At 45.2% G+C, this 23663-nt stretch overlaps 2 protein-coding genes across 2 annotated transcripts in view; one reads left to right on the top strand and one right to left on the bottom strand.

Moving 5' to 3' along the window:
- The first annotated feature begins 2320 nt into the window (after nt 1-2320).
- LOC310805722 (uncharacterized protein) lies at nt 2321-13644 on the top strand. Its single transcript, XM_083671522.1, has 18 exons — nt 2321-2544; nt 2910-3075; nt 4023-4175; nt 4306-4466; nt 4767-4943; nt 5033-5174; nt 5422-5609; nt 6441-6582; nt 6762-6936; nt 8973-9207; nt 9592-9757; nt 10811-10963; nt 11113-11273; nt 11399-11575; nt 11667-11808; nt 11962-12149; nt 12904-13045; nt 13300-13644. The coding sequence occupies exons 1-18, from the start codon at nt 2353-2355 to the stop codon at nt 13503-13505; spliced, it is 3066 nt and encodes a 1021-aa protein (XP_083527648.1). The 5' UTR covers nt 2321-2352; the 3' UTR covers nt 13506-13644.
- Nucleotides 13645-14748: 1104 nt separating this feature from the next.
- Nucleotides 14749-23663, bottom strand: part of hook1 (hook microtubule-tethering protein 1) — a 14540-nt gene continuing 5625 nt past the window's right edge. The window contains exons 9-22 of the mRNA XM_083671866.1: nt 22972-23135; nt 22551-22691; nt 22211-22412; nt 21813-21923; nt 21415-21502; nt 21147-21213; nt 20740-20880; nt 20480-20567; nt 20101-20132; nt 19827-19909; nt 19334-19434; nt 18583-18684; nt 17341-17409; nt 14749-17132 (exon numbers count right to left, since the gene is read on the bottom strand). Of these exons, the coding sequence (XP_083527992.1) occupies nt 16947-17132; nt 17341-17409; nt 18583-18684; nt 19334-19434; nt 19827-19909; nt 20101-20132; nt 20480-20567; nt 20740-20880; nt 21147-21213; nt 21415-21502; nt 21813-21923; nt 22211-22412; nt 22551-22691; nt 22972-23135 (1575 nt within the window). The 3' untranslated portion in view covers nt 14749-16946. The remainder of the gene's footprint in view (nt 17133-17340; nt 17410-18582; nt 18685-19333; nt 19435-19826; nt 19910-20100; nt 20133-20479; nt 20568-20739; nt 20881-21146; nt 21214-21414; nt 21503-21812; nt 21924-22210; nt 22413-22550; nt 22692-22971; nt 23136-23663) is intronic.

Genomic DNA, 23663 nt, shown 5'->3' with positions numbered 1-23663 from the left:
TCTGAAGTCCCTTTACTAAAACACAGCCAGGAGTTCAGGTTGACCCATAGAGAACCACCATGCCCTGCCTGAAGCCCCTGGAGCCCCGCTCTCTCTGAGACAACATGCTGTGTGAATATGCCTTCTTTGATTATGTATGTCAACTGAAAAGTAAATAATTTTTGATCAGCCATTATTTTTTATTATACAGCGACTTACTGAGAAAGTACTGGGTAAAACTGTTATAACTAGAAGCAAGCTGTCCGAGGGTGAGAATCATTGGATCTGATCACTTTAACTCAAACTTTTGTCAGGCTACCTTTTATGTTATACATTAGAGATATTTTTACATTGGCATTGCCACAAAGTGGGAAAGCAGACAGTGACAGTGGTAATGAACACCCCTGCAAAGATGGGCACCCAATTTGGTCTTTAATCATGTGTTTGCACCGTACAGTATGTAGTGCAATTCACATTGCACTGGCTAAGTACACGTTTGGCAAGGAGATTAAGGAGGCCAGACGACAGTACTCAAAGAAGCTGGCACAACAATTCGCAGCCAACGACTCCAGGTCAATCTGGAAAGGCCTTTGAGAGATCACAGCCTGCAAAACCAAATCCCCCCATTCTATGGATGACATCAGACTTCCAAATGACCTGAATGACTTTTACTGTAGATTCGAAAGACAATGGAACAGTCCTGACTCTGACCAACAGAACCAACCCCCTGTATACGACGCAGTCAACATGGGACTCCATTTCATACTCCAGCACCTGGACTCCCCCTTCATCTACGCCAGGATCCTGTTTGTGGACTTCAGCTCCGCATTCAAGACCATCACCCCAGCTCTTCTCCAGGACAAGCTATCCCAGCTGAGCATGCCTGAGCCCGCCTGCAGGTGGATCACTGACTTCCTGACAGACATGAAGCAGCACGTGTGGCTGGGCAAGCTTGTCTCGTGTGCTCTCTCCTCTACTATACTCTTCTCCCTCTACACCAACAGCTGCACCTCTAGCCATCCTTCTGTTAAACTCCTGATGTTCGCAGATGACACAACCCTCCTTGGATTAATCTCCAATAGGGATGGGTCCGCCTACAGAACGGAAGTTGACAGCCTAGCTTCCTGGTGTAGCCAGAACAACTTGGAGCTGAACGCTGTAGAGATGGTAGTAGACTTCAAGGAGAAGCCCAGCCCCAACCATCCACCTCATCATATGTGACTCCCCAGTTAACACTGTGGAGTCATTCAGATTCCTGGGGACAATAATTTCACAGGACCTCAGGTGGGCGGAGAACATCACCTCCACCATCAAGAAGGCCCAGCAGAGGATGTTCTTCCTGCGGCAGCTGAAGGAATTCAACATGCCACAGAAAGTGATGGTCAAGTTCTACACGGCCATCATTGAGTCCATCCTCATCGATCATCGATCACCATCTGGTTCGCTCCCTCCACTGCCAAGGACAAGACTGCAGCGGACCATTCGGTCAGCCGAGAAGGTCATCGGCTGCAACCTGCCGTCTCTGCTGGACCTGTTCCACTCCATGACCAGTAAGAGAGCAGGAAAGATCATTGCTGATTCTTCCCATCCTGGTCACCACCTCTTCCATAGACTTCCATCTGGCAAAAGGTTCCGGTCTATCAAAACCAAAACCTCACAACACCGTAACAGTTTCTTCCCCATGGCAGTGGGGCTCACAAACAAGCTCCCTGCCTCTCACTGACTCTGGGACTTCCACTCCCCCCCCCCCACACCCTGTCACACACACAATGTACTGACAGTGTAATTTATATTATTTAAAATGATTCTAATTGATAGTGTACATGCCCCGTACCCATTTCACAGCCTCTAGCCTCATTGCCACTTAGCCTCGCACAGCCTACAAAATGTATTGTTGTATTGTTCTATTTTATACATTTGTTATTGCTATTTTGGGTTAGGGTAATATTTTGCTTATATATTATTTTTTTTGTATCCCATGCACCAACCTCACCAAGTCAATTTCCTGTACGTGCAAATATACTTGGCCAAATAAAAAGAATTCTGATTCTGAATTCTAATTTGTCTCAATTACTACATTATATTTAGTCTTTCTAATCAGGAGAAAAGATAAATAAATGCTTGTGCTTTTTTCTTTTTTCTTGGAAACCCTGAGTAAGTTCTATTACAGGAACATTGAATTAATTCAAACATGACTCAAGTCCAAACATGGTTCAGAGTACCTTATACAAACATAGTTAATCGGTTGGCTTCTCCCTGTTATATAACAAAGTCCAGAGCGTGTGAACCAGTATGATATCATCCCTTATTGTCCTGAAGACGAGGTGAAGGGACACACAGCAGCACCAGTCTGTGTCCTGTTCTCTCTTCAACATGTGGCTCTATGCTCTCTGGCTGTGGCTCGACCTCAAGGGAATTCTGCTGTTTAGTTTTGCCTTCCTCCTCATTGCTGATTTCCTCAAAAACAGGACTCCACCCAACTACCCCCCTGGACCACTGGCTCTCCCCTTTGTGGGAAATGTGTTCAACATCGACAGCAAACAGCCTCACATTTACCTGGCCAAGGTAAGCAGCTAGACATATACCAGATTAAGGTACAGTAAGCAGCTAGGCATTACTAGCACTGGTACTGAAGGTTATCTTGTGTGTCAGTTTACACTCAATGTATGAAGACTTCCTTTCACTATCATAGTGCCTATATTGCAATAGACGAGGCTATATGCTTACAGGTCAACAAATATCATCAACTATTATTCAGAAAACATGCACATACGGTGAACAATGCTATCGCATCAAAATATTTCTATTGATGCAGTAAAAAGCTATCAAATAAATCTGAGTACCAATTGTCTTGTATTTTGTAAATATATGCTATCAGAGAGTTACATGCTAGACAACAGGGGGCTTATTCACTGGCCTGGTCTCCACAGCTAGCTGACATCTATGGGAACGTCTTCAAAGTGAGTCTTGGCCGAGACAAGACAGTGTTTGTGTCGGGCTATAAGATGGTGAAGGAAGCCCTGGTGACACAGGCGGAGAACTTTGTCTACCGGCCCTTCAGCCCAATGGCCGCAAGACTCTACTCTGGGCACTCAGGTGAATAACTCTCACATACACACACTCAAACACACACACACAGACATGCCAAGCCCGATTACCGACAGTTGGGGAATCACTCAACATATTCAAGAAATAGCAACATACCAGAATTGCAACAAATACATTCCTCGGACAATAACATTGTCTAAGGCAGAAACATGCCTTGACTAAGACAAAAACCACCACAAGGCGACATCATCATCATAGTAATATAACTGTGTCTCAATCATAAAATATCAACATCATCATAACCATATTACAGTCAATGATGAATAAATTGTTTATCTGTAATGGTTGGAGAACTTAGGCAGAGGCCTCAAAAGCATGACTCTGAGACAAAATTTAAATCCAAAAGAATTTACTTTAAATAAAGGCACTGTACACAGGTAGGCAGTCAATGGGTAGGCAAATAATCCAGGAAGGAGGTAGGCAAAGCAGATAAAAAAAACAAACAGGAATACTTATCACAAGGAAATGCTGGGACGTATAACACAAAGGAACAAAGACGAATTGACACAGAGACTGGGGAACACACAGACTACATACACAGAGAAGGATGATGAGGAACAGGTGAAGCTAATCAGGGCGGGGTCGACAATCACACAGGCGGAAAACACACAAGGGCAGGTGGTGAAGTGTCTGAAATGAGAGACAAGGTGAGGGACACAAAAAATTAATAACATGAAACAAAGACAAACATAAACTAAGAAACAGGACGAGACGTTACATGATCGAATGGGACAGAATCCAAATATCAGCGGGGTACCGCAAGGATCCATCCTTGGCCCATTACATTACATTACCATAACCCTATTTGCTGATGACATCAATATATTTTTCTCAGATAAAGATGGTCAGAATTTAATCGCCAATGATAATAAATACATTTCATTCTATTCCAGCTCCTGGTCATACTCTCTCTACTGTGTTCTCTGTCCCCACAGCGGGCCTCTTCTTCAGTAATGGTCAGGTGTGGAAGACGCAGCGGCGCTTCGCATTGTCCACCCTCCGCAGCTTTGGCCTGGGAAAGAGCTCTCTGGAGCAGAGCATCTGTGAGGAGACCCGCTGCCTACAGGAGGAGATAGAGAAGGAGAGAGGTAGGAGGGGGGAGGAAGACAAGGAGGGGGGAGAGAAGGAGAGAGGTAGGAGGGGGAGGAAGACAAGGAGGGGGGAGAGAAGGTGGCCAATCAAGAAGTTACAGTAAATATCCTCCCTCTTTTTTCACAGGTGAACCCTTCAACCCGACATCTCTTTTTAACAATGCTGTGTCCAATATCATCTGCCAGATGGTGTTTGGGAGGCGGTTTGACTACAGCGACCATGAATTCCAGACCATGCTGATATACCTGGCTGAGGCTCTCCACCTGCAGGGATCCATATGGGCTCAGGTAGGAAACAACCAGGAGCTCAGTCATTGAGCTAGAATCAGTAGGACAGAATACAGTTCTTCCATTCTGAGGTCGGCACACATTTGGTATGTGTATCATACTGAATCATTCACAACATCAGAACTCTGTGCCTGTCTCAGTGTTCTGTATATGAAGCATGTCTTCAAATCACCGACAGTTGTAACACATTAATGACAATCATTACCGAATTGTATGTATCATGAATATAAAAATAAAAGATGTATCAGTACGGTTTCTGTACTTAGACATAGAGTTTCACACCTTGTTTCCCCCCTGTAGCTGTATGAGGCGTTCCCTGCTGTGATGAAGCACCTCCCAGGAACCCACAACAACATGTTCAGCCATTATAAATCCTTGGAGGCCTTCATAGGAGAGGACGTGGAAAAGCACAAGAAGGACCTGGACCCCAGCTCCCCACGAGACTACATTGATGCTTTCCTCATAGAGATGGAGAAGGTACAGTAATCTATCTATCTGTCTGTCTGTCTGTGTCTATCTCTCTGTCTGTCTGTCTACTATGACATTCTTCTTTGTCCCCTTCACAGCATAAAGGTGACCCTGAGATGGGTTTTAATGAGGCCAACCTGGTGCTGTGTTCTCTGGACCTGTTCCTGGCCGGTACTGAGACCACCTCTACCACTCTTCTCTGGGCCCTCGTCTTCCTCATCAAGTATCCTCACATCCAGGGTGAGTCTGACCTCAGGCTCTGCACCACCTGCACCCTGACCAACAAGTGAAATCCTGAACACAATACCATCCGCTAGCAACAGAGGTTTCTCTCTAGTCTGTTATAGAATAGAGATTTCCCTCTTGTCTGTTATAGAATAGAGATTTCTCTCTAGTCTATTATAGAACAGAGGTTTCTATCTAATTACTGCAGCAATAGGATTAACAAGCTGAACTGAATGTACAAGCCCTTTATTGTACCACACAGAGAGGGTCCAGGCTGAGATAGACAGTGTGATTGGACAGTCCCGCCAGCCCAATATGGCCGACAGACCCAACATGCCCTATACTGACGCTGTCATCCATGAGACCCAGAGGATGGGCAACATCGTACCCCTCAACGGATTCAGGATGGCCCAAAAAGATACCACACTGGGGGGATACGTCATTCCAAAGGTGTGTGTGTGTGTGTGTTTGTGTGTCTGTGTGTGTGTGTGTGTGTGTGTGTGTGTGTGTGTGTGTGTGTGTGTTTATGAGTGGCCTGGCTCTTTCTGCATTCAACCCTACGCTATTTGCCTTGTTAAGCAGAAACACACAACATCCGTAGAATGTGCCAGACAGTACTGTCTGTGTTCCTCCTGTTTACAGTGATCGTGTGACTGGACAGTGATGGTCTGTCTCTGTGTTTACATGCCAGTCTGTTACTCACATGGCATGGGTGCATGCAATTCAGCAGTCTACACTCACATCCTCTCTTTGTATCATTCCCGAAGTAAACAAGACGCTTCCACCATGTTGCTTTCCCCTCTCTCCTCTTAGTTCACCAGAAACTCCTCAAGGTTCATTCATAGAGATGCATAGAGTAGGCGCCCGCTATCTTTCCCATTCATTGCATTTGTGACAGCATGAGGTGGGTCATGTAAGTCGGCTGGGACCATCTATGAGTTGGGTAGGCATCAGCCAATTGGATCAATGCATGGTCTTCTTCAGGAGGTTTATCTATAGGTTGTAAATGGCTTTCTGGTGCGTGACACCATCTACTGGTGCCAATAAATGACTGGCCTAAGACCCTGAAGCTGATTTGATACAACACTCCAGCACAGCAGGTGGCAGTGAACCACCAAAATTACATTTACACCCACTCAAATCACAGAAGTTGAATACAATACCTATACAGTGCACCCTCTAGTGTTTATAAATCTATAGGTTTGTCTGAGATGATCTACTGTAGATGTTACTGTATCCAGAATTTGGACTGTGAGTTGTTTTTCTCTGTGTTGTATTTAGGGAACAGCCCTGATGCCCATCCTGACCTCTGTGCTGTTTGATAAGACAGAGTGGGAGACCCCAGATGACTTCAACCCACAGCACTTCCTGGATTCGGATGGCAAGTTTGTGAGGAGAGACGCATTCATGCCCTTCTCTGCAGGTAACCCTATCCCATCTTTGACTAAAACCTGACCCTCAGCTGAGTTGTGGGCATTGCAAGAAGTTGGGACATGCCTGCATTCCCTCTCTGGCTCTACACCAGGTAAAGGTGTGTATGTGTGTGTGCGTGTGTGTGTGTGTGTGTGTGTGTGTGTGTGTGTGCGTATGTGTCTCATCCAGGTAAGCGTGTGTGTCTGGGGGAAGGCCTGGCCAGGATGGAGTTGTTCCTCTTCTTCGTCAGCCTGTTCCAGAAGTTCCGTTTCTCCACGCTGGACGGGGTGGAGCTGAGTATGGAGGGAATCGTGGGAGGCACACGCACACCCTACCCCTTCAAGGTCTACGCCAAGGCCCGCTGAACTCCTGCCGAACCCACGTCCCACCATGACACAACCAACTGTAACTGTACACATGCTTCATCTCGGGACCCAGAATCCCATCTCTCAAAATGGAGAGTCTATTGTAGTGAGACTAAACACTGTTGATCTGATCTCTGGACAGAACAAATGCCAAATAAAGCTGAACCCCTTTCAGGCACTGTCTTCTGTATGTCAACATCTGTTCTGAAGTCCCTTTGCTAAAACACATTAGGCTGTAGCTTGCAATGGTCCATGGAGATAATTCTGTCTTTTGTGGTGGGTTAGTGGGTGGGGGTAAATTTGCATATCTTTTCTCAGATATAATAAATCTGGCACAGTGTTAATCTCAGACAGACAGGCACGAGCTCAAATATGATCTGTATTATTTACCTGGCAAACCTAACCTTTGGGCAAAATACAAGTAAATTGACTTTAAATATTTAGCTTGAAAACAATGTTAATCTTGGGGTGAAACAGTCCACGGAGGACAAGTACAGTGCAGTTTGACTTAACCACTCAAAGAATGGATCAGTGTTGGGTTTCTGGAAAACTTTGTGGCTCCAAGATGTTGTTTGTGAAGAATGTTTTTGTTGAAAGAAAGGTTGGATGGATGAAAGATAGGTTGGATGGATGAAAGATAGGTTGGATGATAGATGAGAGAGGGGCGGTATAGAAAGAAAGATTGGCCAACCGGATGAGAGTTTTTGGAGTTACAAAAAGCTTAATAGTTTTAAAGCTTTTATAAGGGTTGATGATAGTCTGGGCAGTTGAAAGAAAGTGGAATATGTTGGTTACGTTGGTTGATTGGATGGAGGATTGGATAGTTGAAAAGGAGAATGAAATGAGAGAGGGGAGGTATAGAAAGATAGGTTGGATGGATAGATGAGAGAGGGGAGGTATAGAAAGATCAAAACAATTAAGATGGGTTATACTGAGTGAAGCGGCAGTGACTGATGAAAGGATGATGGCCAGATCGTTTAAAGGTTAGAGAGATAAATGGTTGGAAAGACAGAACGTTAGGTAGACAGTTATATAATTGATCATTTGGAGTTGTTGGCACATTTTATAGTTGAAATTGTGTTAATAGCTTAAAAGGTGTAAGATCGGCAGTGGTTCAAAAATTGCATCTTTTCATTTCCTTAGACCTCAATGTTAAAAAGTGCACTTTCAAGTTTCTAAAATTTAAAAAGGTAAATAGTTATCAAAACCAAAATTCATAGCAATCCGAGTTAGACCTCTCTGCATGTTTTAAAGTTGGATTGATGTGAATAACTTAAGAGTTTTTGGAGCAGCAGCAGATGGTAATAATAATAATAATAATAATAATAATAATAAGTATGTCAAAGAACAATAGTTGGACTTGCTTAAGCAAGCCCACCTAATTAATTCAAACATGGTTCAAAGTCATGCAAGCATGGGGTTTACAGTAAATCAGAGTACCTCTGGAAGATTGTGATAATTGATCAACTGATAATTAATGCTATATTCATACTTTCAGTTAATAATATGATATATTGGATTCTGATCATTTGACCTTTATACATGCATATGTGTAGTGAACTTTGGACTTGAAACTCATGTTGACTTTTTCTGGCTACTGTTCAGCAATAACACATTCCTGAGCATATGTAGGGGTGAAAGGTTACCTATGATTTGTATATATATATGAAAAGTTACATCTTCTGAGTATATGGAGAGGCGAAAGGTTACAGTTTTCTTTGCCTTGAGTCTTGTGTATCTCTCTCTGTGTATCTCTCTCTGTGCATCTCTCTCTCTGCATATGATTTCAGTGTATTGAAAAGTTTGTCAACTCAGAAAATCAGCTCAGAATTAACTTTGGTTTCTTGATTACAACATATGTAGTATGCTAGATTGTGACAAACCACAATAACTCAAGTTTGGAGGTTTTTTCCTGCACATACCTTATACAGGCATAGTTCATAGGTTGGGTAAGCCTCTACCTGTTATATAACAAAGTCCAGAGTGTGTGAACCAGTATGATATCATCCCTTACTGTCCTGAAGACGAGGTGAAGGGACACACAGCAGCACCAGTCTGTCTCCTGTTCTCTCTTCAACATGTGGCTCTATGCTCTCTGGCTGTGGCTCGACCTCAAGGGAATTCTGCTGTTTAGTTTTGCCTTCCTCCTCATTGCTGATTTCCTCAAAAACAGGACTCCACCCAACTACCCTCCCGGACCACTGGCTCTCCCCTTTGTGGGAAATGTGTTCGACATCGACAGCAAACAGCCTCACATTTACCTGGCCAAGGTAAGCAGCTAGACATGTACCAGATTAAGGTACAGTAAGCAGCTAGGCATTACTAGCACTGGTACTGAAGGTTATCTTGTGTGTCAGTTTACACTCAATGTGTGAAGACTTCTTTTCACTATCATAGTGCCTATATTGCAATAGACGAGGCTATATGCTTACAGGTCAACAAATATCATCAACTATTAGTCAGAAAACATGCACATACGGTGAACAATGCTATCGCATCAAAATATTTCTATTGATGCAGTAAAAAGCTATCAAATAAATCTGAATACCTTTTGTTTTGTATTTTGTAAATACGTTGTGTCCTGAGACATGTATGCTATCAAAGAGTTACATGTTAGACAACAAGGGGCTTATTCACTGGCCTGGTCTCCACAGCTAGCTGACGTCTATGGGAACGTCTTCAAAGTGAGCCTTGGCCGAGACAAGACAGTGTTTGTGTCAGGCTATAAGATGGTGAAGGAAGCCATCGTGACACAGGCCGAGAACTTTGTCGACCGGCCTTTCAGCTCAGTGGCCTCAAGAGTCTACTCAGGGAACTCAGGTGAATAATTCTCTCACATACACACACTCAAACATGCCAAGCCCGATTACCGACAGTTGGGGAATCACTCAACATATTTAAGTAGCAAACACAACATACCAGAATTACAACAAATACATTCCCCGGACAATAACATTGTCTAAGACAGAAACATACCTTGACTAAGACAAAAACCACCACAAGGCGACATCATAGTAATATAACTGTGTCTCAATCATAAAATATCAACATCATCATAACCATATTACAGTCAATGACAAAAAGATTGTTTATCAAATGGGACAGATGACAAAATGAATAACATGAAAAAAAGCATGACTCAAAAGCATGACTCGAAGACAAAATTTAAATCCAAAATGTTTTACTTTAAATAAAGGTACTGTACACAGGTAGGCAATCAACGGGTAGGCAGATAAGCCAGGAAGGAGGTAGGCAAAGCAGGGTTCAGTACAAAGGTAGGCAGTTCAAAAAGGCAGACAGATAATCCAATAAGGGGAAGGCAAAAAGGCATAGTCAAAAACACACTCAGAGATAAATAAAAAAAAAACAGGAATACTTATCACAAGGAAATGCTGGGACGTATAACACGAAGGAACAAAGACGAATTGACACAAAGACTGGGGAACACACAGACTAAATACACAGAGAAGGATGATGAGGAACAGGTGAAGCTAATCAGGGCGGGGTCGACAATCACACAGGCGGAAAACACACAAGGGCAGGTGGTGAAGTGTCTGAAATGAGAGACAAGGTGAGGAACACAAAACAGGAAACAAAAAAAATGAATAACATGAAACAAAGACAAACGTAAACTAAGAAACAGGACGAGACGTTACATGATCGAATGGGACAGAATCCAAATATCAGCGGGGTACCACAAGGATCCATCCTTGGCCCATTACATTACATTACCCTAACCCTATTTGCTGATGACAACAATATATTTTTCTCAGATAAAGATGGTCAGAATTTAATCGCCAATGATAATCAATATATTTCATTCTATTCCAGCTCCTGGTCATACTCTCTCTACTGTGTTCTCTCTCCCCACAGCGGGCCTCTTCAGCAGTAATGGTCAGGTGTGGAAGAAACAGCGGCGCTTCGCATTGTCCACCCTCCGCAGCTTTGGCCTGGGAAAGAGCTCTCTGGAGCAGAGCATCTGTCAGGAGACCCGCTGCCTACAGGAGGAGATAGAGAAGGAGAGAGGTAGGAGGGGGGAGGAAGACAAGGAGGGGGGGAGAAGGAGAGAGGTAGGAGGGGGAGGAAGACAAGGAGGGGGGAGAGAAGGAGAGAGGTAGGAGTGGGAGGAAGACAAGGAGGAAGATACAGTAAATATCCTCCCTCTTTTTTCTCAGGTGAGCCCTTCAACCCGACATCTCTTTTCAACAATGCTGTGTCCAATATCATCTGCCAGATGGTGTTTGGGAGGCGGTTTGACTACAGTGACCATAAATTCCAGACCATGCTGAAATACCTGTCTGAGGGCATCCGCCTGGAGGGATCCATATGGGGTCAGGTAGGAAACAACCACACACTCAGTCATACACTCTAAGAAAAAGGGTTGCAAAAAGGTTATTTGAGCCAGAATCAGTAGAACATAATACAGTTCTTCCATCTACATAACACATTTCCCCCCTGTAGCTGTATGAGGCATTCCCTGCTTTGATGAGGCACCTCCCAGGACCCCACAATGACATGTTCCACTATTATGAATCCCTGATGGCCTTCATAGGAGAGGATGTGGAAAAGCACAGGAAGCATCTGGACCCCAGCTTCCCACGAGACTACATCGATGCTTTCCTCATAGAGATGGAGAAGGTAATCTATCTATCTATCTATCTATCTATCTATCTATCTATCTATCTATCTATCTATCAAATATATGACATTCTTCTGTGTCGCCTGACAGCATAAAGGTGACACTGAGATGGGTTTTAATGAGGCCAACCTGGTGCTGTGTTCTCTGGACCTGTTCCTGGCCGGTACTGAGACCACCTCTACCACTCTGCTCTGGGCCCTCGTCTTCCTCATCAAGTATCCTCACATCCAGGGTGAGTCTGACCTCAGGCTCTGCACCACCTGCACCCTGACCAACAAGTGAAATCCTGAACACAATACCATCCGCTAGCAACATAGGTTTCTCTCGAGTCTATTATACGATATAGGTTTCTTTCTTTGTACAATCCCTTTGTTGTACCACACAGAGAGGGTCCAGGCTGAGATAGACAGTGTGATTGGACAGTCCCGCCAGCCCAATATGGCCGACAGACCCAACATGCCCTATACTGACGCTGTCATCCATGAGACCCAGAGGATGGGCAACATCGTACCCCTCAACGGACTCAGGATGGCCCAAAAAGATACCACACTGGGGGGATACTTCATTCCAAAGGTGTGTGTGTGTGTGTGTGTGTGTGTGTGTGTGTGTGTGTGTGTGTGTGTGTGTGTGTGTGTGTGTGTGTGTGTTTGTTTATGAGTGGCTTGACTCTTTCTGCATTCAACCCTACACTATATGCTTTATTCAGCAGAAACACACAACATCCATACAATGTGCCAGACAGTACTGTCTGTGTTCCTCCTGGAGTCTCCCTGTTTGCAGTGACCATGTGACTGGACAGTGACAGTCTGTCTCTGTGTTTTCATGCCAACCCATTGACTCACATGGCATGGGTGCATGCAATTCAGTAGTCTACACTCACATCATTCATAGAGATGCATAGAGTAGGCGCCTGCTATCTTTCCCAATCATTGCATTTGTGACAGCATGAGGTGGGTCATGTAAGTCGGCTGGGACCATCTATGAGTTGGGTAGGCATCAGCCAATTGGATCAATGCATGGTCTTCTTCAGGAGGTTTATCTATAGGTTGTAAATGGCTTTCTGGTGCGTGACACCATCTACTGGTGCCAATAAATGACTGGCCTAAGACCCTGAAGCTGATTTGATACAACACTCCAGCACAGCAGGTGGCAGTGAACCACCAAAATTACATTTACACCCACTCAAATCACAGAAGTTGAATACAATACCTATACAGTGCACCCTCTAGTGTTTATAAATCTATAGGTTTGTCTGAGATGATCTACTGTAGATGTTACTGTATCCAGAATTTGGACTGTGAGTTGTTTTTCTCTGTGTTGTATTTAGGGAACAGCCCTGATGCCCATCCTGACCTCTGTGCTGTTTGATAAGACAGAGTGGGAGACCCCAGATGACTTCAACCCACAGCACTTCCTGGATTCGGATGGCAAGTTTGTGAGGAGAGACGCATTCATGCCCTTCTCTGCAGGTAACCCTATCCCATCTTTGACCGTAATCTGACCCTCAGCTGAGTTGGAACATGCCTGCATTCCCTCTCTGGCTCTATGCCAGGTAAAGGTGTGTGTTTGTGTTTGTGTTTGTGTGTGTGTGTGTGTGTGTGTGTGTGTGTGTGTGTGTGTGTGTGTGTGTGTGTGTGTGTGTGTGTGTATATATGTGTGTGCATGCGTGCCTGCGTGCCTGCCTGCCTGCGTGCGTGCATGTGTGCATATGTGTCTCCTCCAGGTAAGCGTGTGTGTCTGGGGGAAGGCCTGGCTAGGATGGAGTTGTTCCTCTTCTTCGTCAGCCTGTTCCAGAAGTTCCGTTTCTCCACGCTGGACGGGGTGGAGCTGAGTATGGAGGGAATCGTGGGAGCCACACGCACACCCTACCCCTTCAAGGTCTACGCCAAGGCCCGTTCAACCCCCTCTCCATGTGACACAATCAACTAACTGTATGCTACACAGGGCTGAACCCTCTGGATAGACGCAACACCTTGTACAGCTGGACCCCTTTCAGGCACTGTCTACTGTATGTCTACTGTATGTCTGCTGTATGTCTACTGTATGTCAACTGTATGTCTACAATAAAATTACCACAATAAAAACACAACATATTAATTACGCTGGCTGTTTCTTTTAGATTCGCTGACTTAAGCACTATCTGTGTATCGTGTATCGTAACACATCTACTGTATCATTCAATGTACAGTACTTTAGTTTACACAAAATTACACATTTTCCTTGCTATTTTTCCCCCTATTTTTGCTGCATGAATGAATACAATATGAACAGTCTTTCTAAACATCAGGAGAAAGGATGTGCCATGGTTCAGTAACTTCCAATGTCCAAACAGAGTTTCAGTTCGCTACGTTACGTAACTGGATTCATTCAAGTCGTTGTTATGTAAGCTTTCTCCCCATTATATTGAGGCTCTGGGGCCTCCCCAGAAGACTTAGACAGAGAGCTCTGTACCAGTGCTTATCAAGCATATGAACACACACATCAGTTTGACCACTGAATGGTTAACAAATTGATATCTTACTCTGCCAGTCCAGTTATGTGAGACCGGTGGATCTCACAGGTGGTGAATTGTGCCGAGTCACCATGACAGTCTGTGCAGTGTTTAATTTCAGGACCAAAGGTTTAGAAAATATCGATTAAACTTTCCCACATTGCCCAGAGCTGATTGCGGAGCCACGGCAGATCAACAAGGCCATGCTGCATCGAAGCATCTATGATACAGTACACACAGTGCTCTGCATAAGTAATGGGACAGTGAAGCATTATTTTATTTTTTTAACAGTAATTGTTTGATTTCAAATCCAAACTTTTGGAGTGTAGAGCTAAAAGAAGAAAGAATGTTTCACTGTCCCATTAATTAAGCAGGGCACTGTATATAATCTGCCATGTAAACAATTCCTGCATTAATATTCCGATACACAGTTTGAATATGAATTATGATAATTTCATTATCAAAGGTAAAGGTGTGTGTTTGTGTGTGTGTGTGTGTGTGCAACCTAAGGCATGCTAATTATTCACTGTAATAGTTATTTGAATACTGAAAAACATATGGAAATACAGTACATTTGTATTTGTGGAAAGCATACTGAATGTAGACAATAGCCCCTCCTTGTGGTACATAAGGGAGTGACAAGCTTGAATCACAGAAACACAACACCTTGAAAAATAAATTTATGAGTTTATTTTTCATATGAAAACCAAATGTTTTACAACTGATTCAACTCATTACAGTAGATCCATATAATTTCTTAACAATTCACACTTCCTTATGCTTCCATCCTCACAATCAACATGTAATATTTTGAACAGTGCTATTTTTGATCAAACCCTCTTTTCTAGTACTGTTTTCTGTATAAATGGCATTGTTTGTGAATAATTAAGTGCACGAGTGTCACCCACTGCAAAACAATACAATTAAAGAACTATGAAATCCCATTGTAGACTGCTAGGTAAACACACCATTTTAACAGAAGTGTGTGTGTGAACATACAGAATGAGGCAGCAAAACACAGACAGCCATTTCACATTTACCAAAAAGAGTAAATCTAACCCCTAAACAGCTTGCCTTGGGCTACAGTAGTCCTTACCCTAAGGTGTGGCATTCAACCCCCCAGTAATAACATCAGTGAGAACAATAGACAGGCTTTTCTACTGGAGTCAGTGAACCTCACGACTGGGAGCATGTCGTTCAGCCCTCTAAGCATTGTGGGTACATAAGGTAGAGGGGCCACTATCATCCAAACAGAATCTGAAGACATTCAAAAGTTGTCACAGCATTTTCACCCCGTCATAGAGGAAGTAGATTATACCCTATAGAAAGGTTTCACTGACCCAGATCATAGAGATAGACCATCATTCTGGTTTAGTCCGTCATCAGACCAAAACTGGGACTGAATGAAAATCAATTCAACCTCCTTCATGACTGCAGCGTATTTGACTGAAATATTAACCCATTAGCCTTTGAACTATTTCAAGATGTCCATGAAACCAAATGATCATTCCTGGTTAAACTGCAATTCAGTCCTGGTGTAGACCGTAGGCTTAATCTGGCTCTGTGAAACCGGCCCAAAAATGACAAGCTGGTGTTGAAATCCTGATTACCATAGCACTGTACGCAAGTGTCACCTCATAACCCATCCTGTCGACTCCTGACGACCCAGCGGTACCTAAACTAGACGGACATTCAGAGTATAGTGTAGAACAAGGCCTAACCGTGTCCTGTTAGAGCATGCAGTAAGTAGTAGTCAAGTCAGATCACAGTTTTAGCGCATACAAAATAAATACCATAAATAAATGCTGGATTTCTGATTGGATTCACTAAAGATGTTGTTGTTGCAGCACCTCAGAAAACCTGTCGACCTGTTAGACAGCACCAGATGTTCACAGATGTCTTCAGTACCGCATGTAGAAATACGTACCGTCTCTTTTTTTGTGTAAGAAAATAAGTCGTGCGCTGATAGCCGTTGGTGGCCAGCACCAAATACACTTCTTTTTTTTTTTCTTCTTTCTTTTACGTTACATTTTCCTACGGGGTGTTTTCTGAGAACTAGCAGAGGCTTCATCCCGGAGGTGATCTACTATCTCCCTCTGTCCTCTGCATGACAATGTGTTGTAACATCCCCCGTCCCCCCACACACCCCCCCCTCCCCCCCCACGCACACTCCCCTCCCCCTTAGCTGCATAGTGTCATTGTTTCATCCTACAACACGACTCACTGATTTCATATCAATCATGTCTAGCTGGCATATCTATCTATTTCATGTCTAGCCGGCATTATCATTCAAGAAAAGATCAATTGTTGTCTTTTAAGCGCCACATTTTGAATATATAACAATAAGGTTCATCCATAATACAATTCATATATCCCTGACTATACAGCATGACAGGTTATGGTGAGATTAAGAATCAAGGCTAATAAAATCCAAAAGGGTATTCCACTCTTGAGTCTGCTGCTAGCTAAACGATAGGCTAGCGTGTCATATGGATATGTACATTAAGATAGATTAGCGAATGCTAGCACAGGTGCATTGTAGGATTGTGGGTTGAGTACTAGGCTAGGCTAGGCTAGGCTAGGCTAGGCTAGGCTAGGCTAGCTGTCTGTGACTGTACATCTATGAGGAAGGGACCTGGCTAAAGTAAGTGCTCGTGTTCGGGTCAGGTCAGCGCATGCCTGTCCCCTCCCCTGGAGCCGAGAGCTAGTGTGCTTAAGGTCACTTGAGTGCGCACTTGTGGAAGGGAGTAAGTAGAATGAGGGCGCTTGTTTGTTGACACTGTTCTAAGATCAGGGTTTTTTCCCCCCCCCCCCCGTTTCCCGCCCTGATAGTTGAGGTACAGATGTTCTGATCTTGGATCTGTGAAAGCAGGTCACATCTACTTGGTGGCGGTGGCGGTGGGGGCGGGGGAGGGGGCGGGGGCGGGCACGCTGACCGACAGTGTTCGGCGCTGGGCATTGGTCACCTGACGCTGCTGGGACAGGAAGGACTGGCCGGGAGCCACCATGGAGGTGGAGCGGCTCCCCAGACGAGCCTCGATGGCCACCTTCTGGAAGCTCAGACTCTGGGGGGAGGGAGGGAGGGAGAGAGGGAGCACACACACCACACACACACACACACACACACACACACACACACAGTACATGTTAACTCCGCAGTTTGTCCCTCTCCTGTTACACATGTTTGTTCACTCTCTGCTTTGAGTCTGATTAGATACAATCTAATAATAATCTATTAATAAAGTATATATTTTGGCTGCATATATATCTTACCTTGTTGTACCATGCCGTCACAATCAGCTTCTCCTCGTACTCTCTGAGCTTGGCCTGCTCACACTCCCTCTGCAGAGAGAGAGGAGGAGAGAGAGGAGGAGAGGAAGGAGAAGAGACAGAGGAGGAGACAGAATAAGAGACAGAGGAGGAGGCAGGAGAAGAGACAGAGGAGGAGAGGCAGAGGAGGAGAGAGAGAATGAGTTCCACATGTCCTCCAATGAGGGGCGGTGGGTCAAATAAAGAGGTCAGGTGTTATTATGATACTCCCAGGAGTAACAGAGCTAACATTCTGGGAGCTAGCATGCACAAGGCTAACGCCCCCAACCAGTGCAGTCATTTCACCTTCTAAAACCAGGACCAAGAACAGTTGTGCGTGTGAACCCAGAGTAAATAGCTCTGAGCATGTACCGATTCCTGGTGTTGAATGTCAAGTGTCCTGTCAAATCTGAATACACCTCTGTAGGGAATGTTATATAGGTATTACTATACAGGTATAACTATGTATGTTTCTGTTACGATACCATACTGAATTGATGGAAATTCTAGTATAGCCCGGTGTAACATGTTTCACCATCTCAGCCTCTGTATCCTTCTGTTTGGGTCAGTATGTGCTGTAGCCCCTGCCCCTGCCCCCCCCCCCCCTTCAGAACATGATGTCCAGTACAGGGGCCTCCCCTAAGACCTGTATTATGCTGCATTATGAGGTCATCCTTAAGCGTGGGGTTTTTTGATAGATTCATGTAGAGGAGAGTCCTCTTCCCTAAAGGAACATAAACTGTGTTTGAAACTCATGGAACAGCTGTTGAAGTCGTATGGTTCTACTCTTCCCCTGTCGGTGGTTGAAACATCTTGAGTTGGATTCAAGTGTTTGTTGTTTGTTCTCTGTATCATCACGACCATCAAGACTCATCTAGAACCCTGGAGTAACTATGAAGCTGAGTGAGTACGTTTTTAAGGGTCCAAAAAGCATTGATACCTAACATTTCAGGCACCGGTGTGGTGTTTATGAAGGTGGATCCCAGAAAAAGAGACTCCAAACTGAACGTGGCCCTGCTGCGACTTACCACACCTGTATCAAGCACGTTTCACAAAAGTCAATTCTATGTGTTCAGTTAGGGTTCAGGGCTTAGAGGTTAGGGGTTAGGATTCATGGCTCAGGGGTTAGGGTTCAGGAGTTAGAGGTTATGAGTTAGGGTTCAGGGGTTAGAGGTTAGGGGTGACGGTTCAGGGGTTAGAGGTTACCTCCAGACTGATGATCCTCTTGTCCCGGTCTGACAGCTGGTTCTTCAGGACCTGGATCTCAGCTGTGGCTGGGTTCAGCTTGGGGTCCAAAGCCCGGATCACCTACAGTACAACAGGGGAGAGAGAGAGAGAGAAAGAGAGAGAGAGAGAGAGAGAGAGAGAGTGGTTGAGTTCAACATCATCCCCAAGTGTGTTTCACAGTGGCGTTTTTAACAACAGCAAGCCAGCCGCGAAAAACAGCAAATTTCACATTTCCATAGTCAAGGAAAAAAAACTAAACCACAGCCGCGAATGTTTCATAAACCAAATATAAAAAAAAAAAAGAAAAAAAAAAAAAGGTATTTGATTTTCTATCGGTAGGAACAGTGCCATCTGCTGGCCACTTGTGTTTCAGAGCTGAGGTGTGTTTCAGAGCCGAGGTGTGTTTCAGAGCCAAGGTGTGTTTCAGAGCTGAGGTGTGTTTCAGAGCCAAGGTGTGTTTCAGAGTGAGGTGTGTTTCAGAGCTGAGGTGTGTTTCAGAGGTGTGTTTCAGAGCTGAGGTGTGTTTCAGAGCCGAGGTGTGTTTCAGAGCTGAGGTGTGTTTCAGAGCTGAGGTGTGTTTCAGAGTGAGGTGTGTTTCAGAGTGAGGTGTGTTTCAGAGGTGTGTTTCAGAGCTGAGGTGTGTTTCAGAGGTGTGTTTCAGAGCTGAGGTGTGTTTCAGAGCCGAGGTGTGTTTCAGAGGTGTGTTTCAGAGATGAGGTGTGTGACTCACGTTGCGAGCTTTCTCCAGGTACATCTTGTACCTCTCCTCCATGGCTCTCATATCATCATCCTTCTTCTTCAGAGCTGCCATCAACTCATCCAGTCGCAGCGCTGAGGGAGGGATGGACACACACACACACACACGCACACACACGCACACACACACACACACACACACACACACAGGTTATTAATCACAGTACATTTACTGTAAAAAAAACAAACAACAACAACAACAACTTTCAGTTGATGCTCTTGATACTGTAAGGGTTCTTGGTGTGGTCAAGTACTGTTGGTGTATGGCGGTTATGGTTGTGTTATGGTCATGGTTAGGGTTAGGGTTCGGGTTGTGTTATGGTTAGGGTTAGGGTTAGTGTTACTCACAGGTCTGGGTGTTAGGGTTAGGGTTAGGGTTGTGTTATGGTCATGGTTAGGGTTAGGTTCATGGTTAGGGTCATGGCTAGGGTTAGGGTTGTGTTATGGTTAGGGTTAGGGTTACTCACAGGTCTGGGTGTTGTCTGGCTGCAGGTCCTCCAGCAGCTCTTTCTTCTTCATGATCTCATCCTGGGCCTCGTTCAGTTGCTCCCTGGGAAATAACACAGCCGCTTTAGCTCCCTGACAACCCCAAACATCTTTATCTCCCTGACAACCCCAAACATCTTTATCTCCCTGACAACCCCAAACATCCTTATCTCCCTGACAACCCCAAACATCTTTATCTCCCTGACAACCCCAAACATCTTTCACATGTCATGTCTCAGGGGCACCAGTACTTACATGTGAGCATCCAGTTTCCTCTTCAGGTGAGACTGCAAAGACAATTTAGTCCAGAGAGAAAGAGAGAGACAGATAGAGAAAGAGAGAGAGAAAGAGTGTGTGTGAGAGAGAGAGAGAGAGAGAGAGAGAGAGAGAGAGAGAGAAAGAGTGTGTGTGAGAGAGAGAGAGAGAGAGAGAGAGAGAGAGAGACATGATACACAGACAGCTAAAAGGTATCATTTAGACACGTGAAATATTAGTAGTATTAATGTACGTGTGTTTGTAGTGTAAATGTGTAGTATATGCAGTAGTGGCGTGAGGGCCAGCCCAATAAGCACAGGTCCAGAGAAGAAGAGAACTACATTTCCCAGAATTGTTCCTCGTGTGTCTGTGTACTCACGTCCTCAGTCTTGGCCCCCTGGCCCTGCAGAGCTTTCTGGAGGTCCTCCACCTGCTGCTGCAGCTCACTGACACGCTCACCACTCAACCTGGAAGTACATCAGCACACACAGGAAGTACATCAGCACACACAGGGTGTGTGTCCTGTTGTCACAAACCACGTTTGACCCAGTTAAGCACTCAGTGAATGACAGCAGACACACACACACACACACACACACACAGAGACACAGACACAACGAGACACACACACACACACACCTGTTTTCGGTGTCCAGTTCGCTGCGCGTCCTGTGTGCGTCCTCCAGCTGCGTCTGCAGGTCAGCGATCTTGTCTCTCTCTGAGTTCTCCTGCTGCACGCGCAGCATCTTATTCTCATGCTGCAAACGGATAAACTTTTCTCTGTGGAGACACACACACACACACACAACACACGCACACGATACACACACACAGGACACACACACACACGACACATGACACACACACACACACACGACACACACGACACACACGACACACACAGGACACACACAGGACACACACAGGACACACACAGGACACACCACACACAAACAGGACACACTCAGTAATTGTAAATCACATGCATGCACATGCATGTATACACACGCATACACACTAATACTGTGGTAGAATGCAGCCATTACCTGTACTCTATGGGTAAGATCTCAGCAGCCAGGTTGTCATGGCTGGGACTGCCAGCAGGAAACATCCCTGAGGAGAGAGGACACACACAGACCAGGCCAGCCAGACATCATTTCCCATGTACAGATACCCATTTATTCAAGGTAATCAGCTTACCACAGAACATTTACTCTTCAACGTTTAATACTGAATAGTCTAGCTTTGAACTTATGTCAAAAGGAACAGTATTATGGACACAAGAATCGAAGACCTGAATGTCCAATGAGATACCTGCTTGTAAGAGCTGGTCCTGCTGCGCCTGGTTGCATCGTAGCTCCTCATTGGTCTCCTTCAGAGAGTCCCTCTCGATGATGATCCTCTGGCGGTGACATCATCAGGAGACGGGAAGGAGAGGATGATCAGCCAATAGCATCAGAGACAGCTTCCCCTGAGCACTTCTATTGGATCTCAATAGTTTACAACCGATCCACTTTTTTCTTCCATCAATCAAAGATGGAGAGAGATAGAGATAGAGAGAGAGAGAGAGAGAGAGAGAGAGAGAGAGAGAGAGAAAGAGAGTGAGAGAGACAGAGAGACAGACAGAGAGAGAGAGAGAGAGAGAGAGAGAGAGAGAAGGAGAGAGAGAGAGAGAGAGAGATAGTAATCCAGATGATAATCCAGCCTCCTACCTCTTTCTCCTTCATCACCGTCTCGTGTTTCTCCTCAGACTTCTTCATGTCGAAGGCCAGGTTATCCGCCCGCCGAGACTCCTCTGACAGCTTCCTGTGCAGCTCCTGGACCTGACGGCACACAGGAAGCAGGACATTGACATCTCGAGGAGGGATGCTTTGTTTTTCTACATTAAGTGATGAAGTGTGTGTGTGTGTGTATCTGTCTCTGTGTGTGTGTGTGTGTGTGTCTGTGTGTCTCTGTGTGTGTGTGTGTGTGTGTGTGTGTATCTGTCTCTGTGTGTGTGTGTGTATCTGTCTCTGTGTGTGTGTGTGTGTGTGTGTGTGTGTGTCTCTCTGTGTGTGTGTGGTGTGTGTGTGTGTGTGTGTGTGTGTGTGTGTGTGTGTGCTAGCCCCACCTGTCTCTTGTATGTCTCCAGCTGGGCGCGGGCAGCGTTGGCCTTGCGTAGCTCCTCCTCCAGACTGACGGTGTTGTGCATGTAGGTCATGTTCTTCTCCTCCAGGAGCTTCACCTGCCTCCTCAGGTCAGCCAGGTCCTCCAGCTTACGCCTGTATGTCTCCACTGAGGCCTCCAGCTTCACCGCCCGGTCCGAGCAGCTCCTACACACACACACACACACACATACACACACAGGGTTAGGTGAGACACAAAACACACACACACACAACCTATAGCTTCACTGCGCAATCCAAAGGAAAGCACCTTGAGGAAAGATAAACAAACACACACACACACACCTGAGGATGTCTAGTTCGTCTTTGAGAGCACGTGACTCCTCTGCCAGGCTGGTGAGGTCGTCGTTACGATGCTGAACCTCGATCAGCTGGTTCTCCAACTCCTCACAGTGGATACGGTAGTCATCCTTAGCAGCCTCCAGCCTGGAACACGAACACACACGCACACGCGCACACACACACACACACACACACACACACACACACACACACACACACACACACACACACACACACACACACACACACACACACACACACACACACACACACACACACACACGCTCAGCTGTAGCTCAGGTCTGAAACATGGACACACACATACATGCACACACACACACACCGCACGCATGCACGCACGCACACACACACACAAACACACGCACACTCCGGTGCCCGTGCCCGTGCCCAGGCCCACCCATACCTGAAGTTGTCCTCCTGCAGAGCCTCCAGCTGGATCTGCAGCTGGCTATGTTTCCTTCCAGAGGGCGTGTTAGGGTCGTCAAACGTGTCCAGCTGATTGGCTCTGTCCGTTAGCACATCGTTCTCAGCCAATAGGCTGTTCCGCTCCTCCTGGAGAACTGTCACCTGACCAGGGTCAAAAGGTCAAAGCTGGTGACAGGGTCACTGTCACACATTCCATTTGTGAAATACAGATCTCTACGTCAACTGGGTCTCTTAATGAATTCACCCAGAGGGCTTTGCTCATCCACATACTACACAAATCAGTGGATCTGTATTAAAACATACAACACACAGCACAATGTAGACTTTCAAGAATAAGCACATCACGTCAGAATGATATCCCTTTGCTTTCCTTTACCAATTAATATTTGCAAAGAAACAACATGTTCTGTATGAAAAGACCACTGTGTATTGACAGGACAACCCCGGACACATCCAATCACACAGACAACCACAGACACATCCAATCACACAGACAACCACAGACACATCCAATCACAGACACATCCAATCACACAGACAACCACAGACACATCCAATCACACAGACAACCACAGACACATCCAATCACAGACAACCCAGTCAGTTATTCCTGCCTGTGAGCATTGTTAGGTCACACTGCACCTTAAGCAAACAATTCATTAATAGGTT

This window comes from Argentina silus, assembly GCF_951799395.1.
Source record: "Argentina silus genome assembly, chromosome: 6".
NCBI lineage: Eukaryota > Metazoa > Chordata > Actinopteri > Argentiniformes > Argentinidae > Argentina > Argentina silus.
Note: the sequence above shows the minus strand (reverse complement) of the source record. Positions and strands in the feature narration are given on the sequence as shown.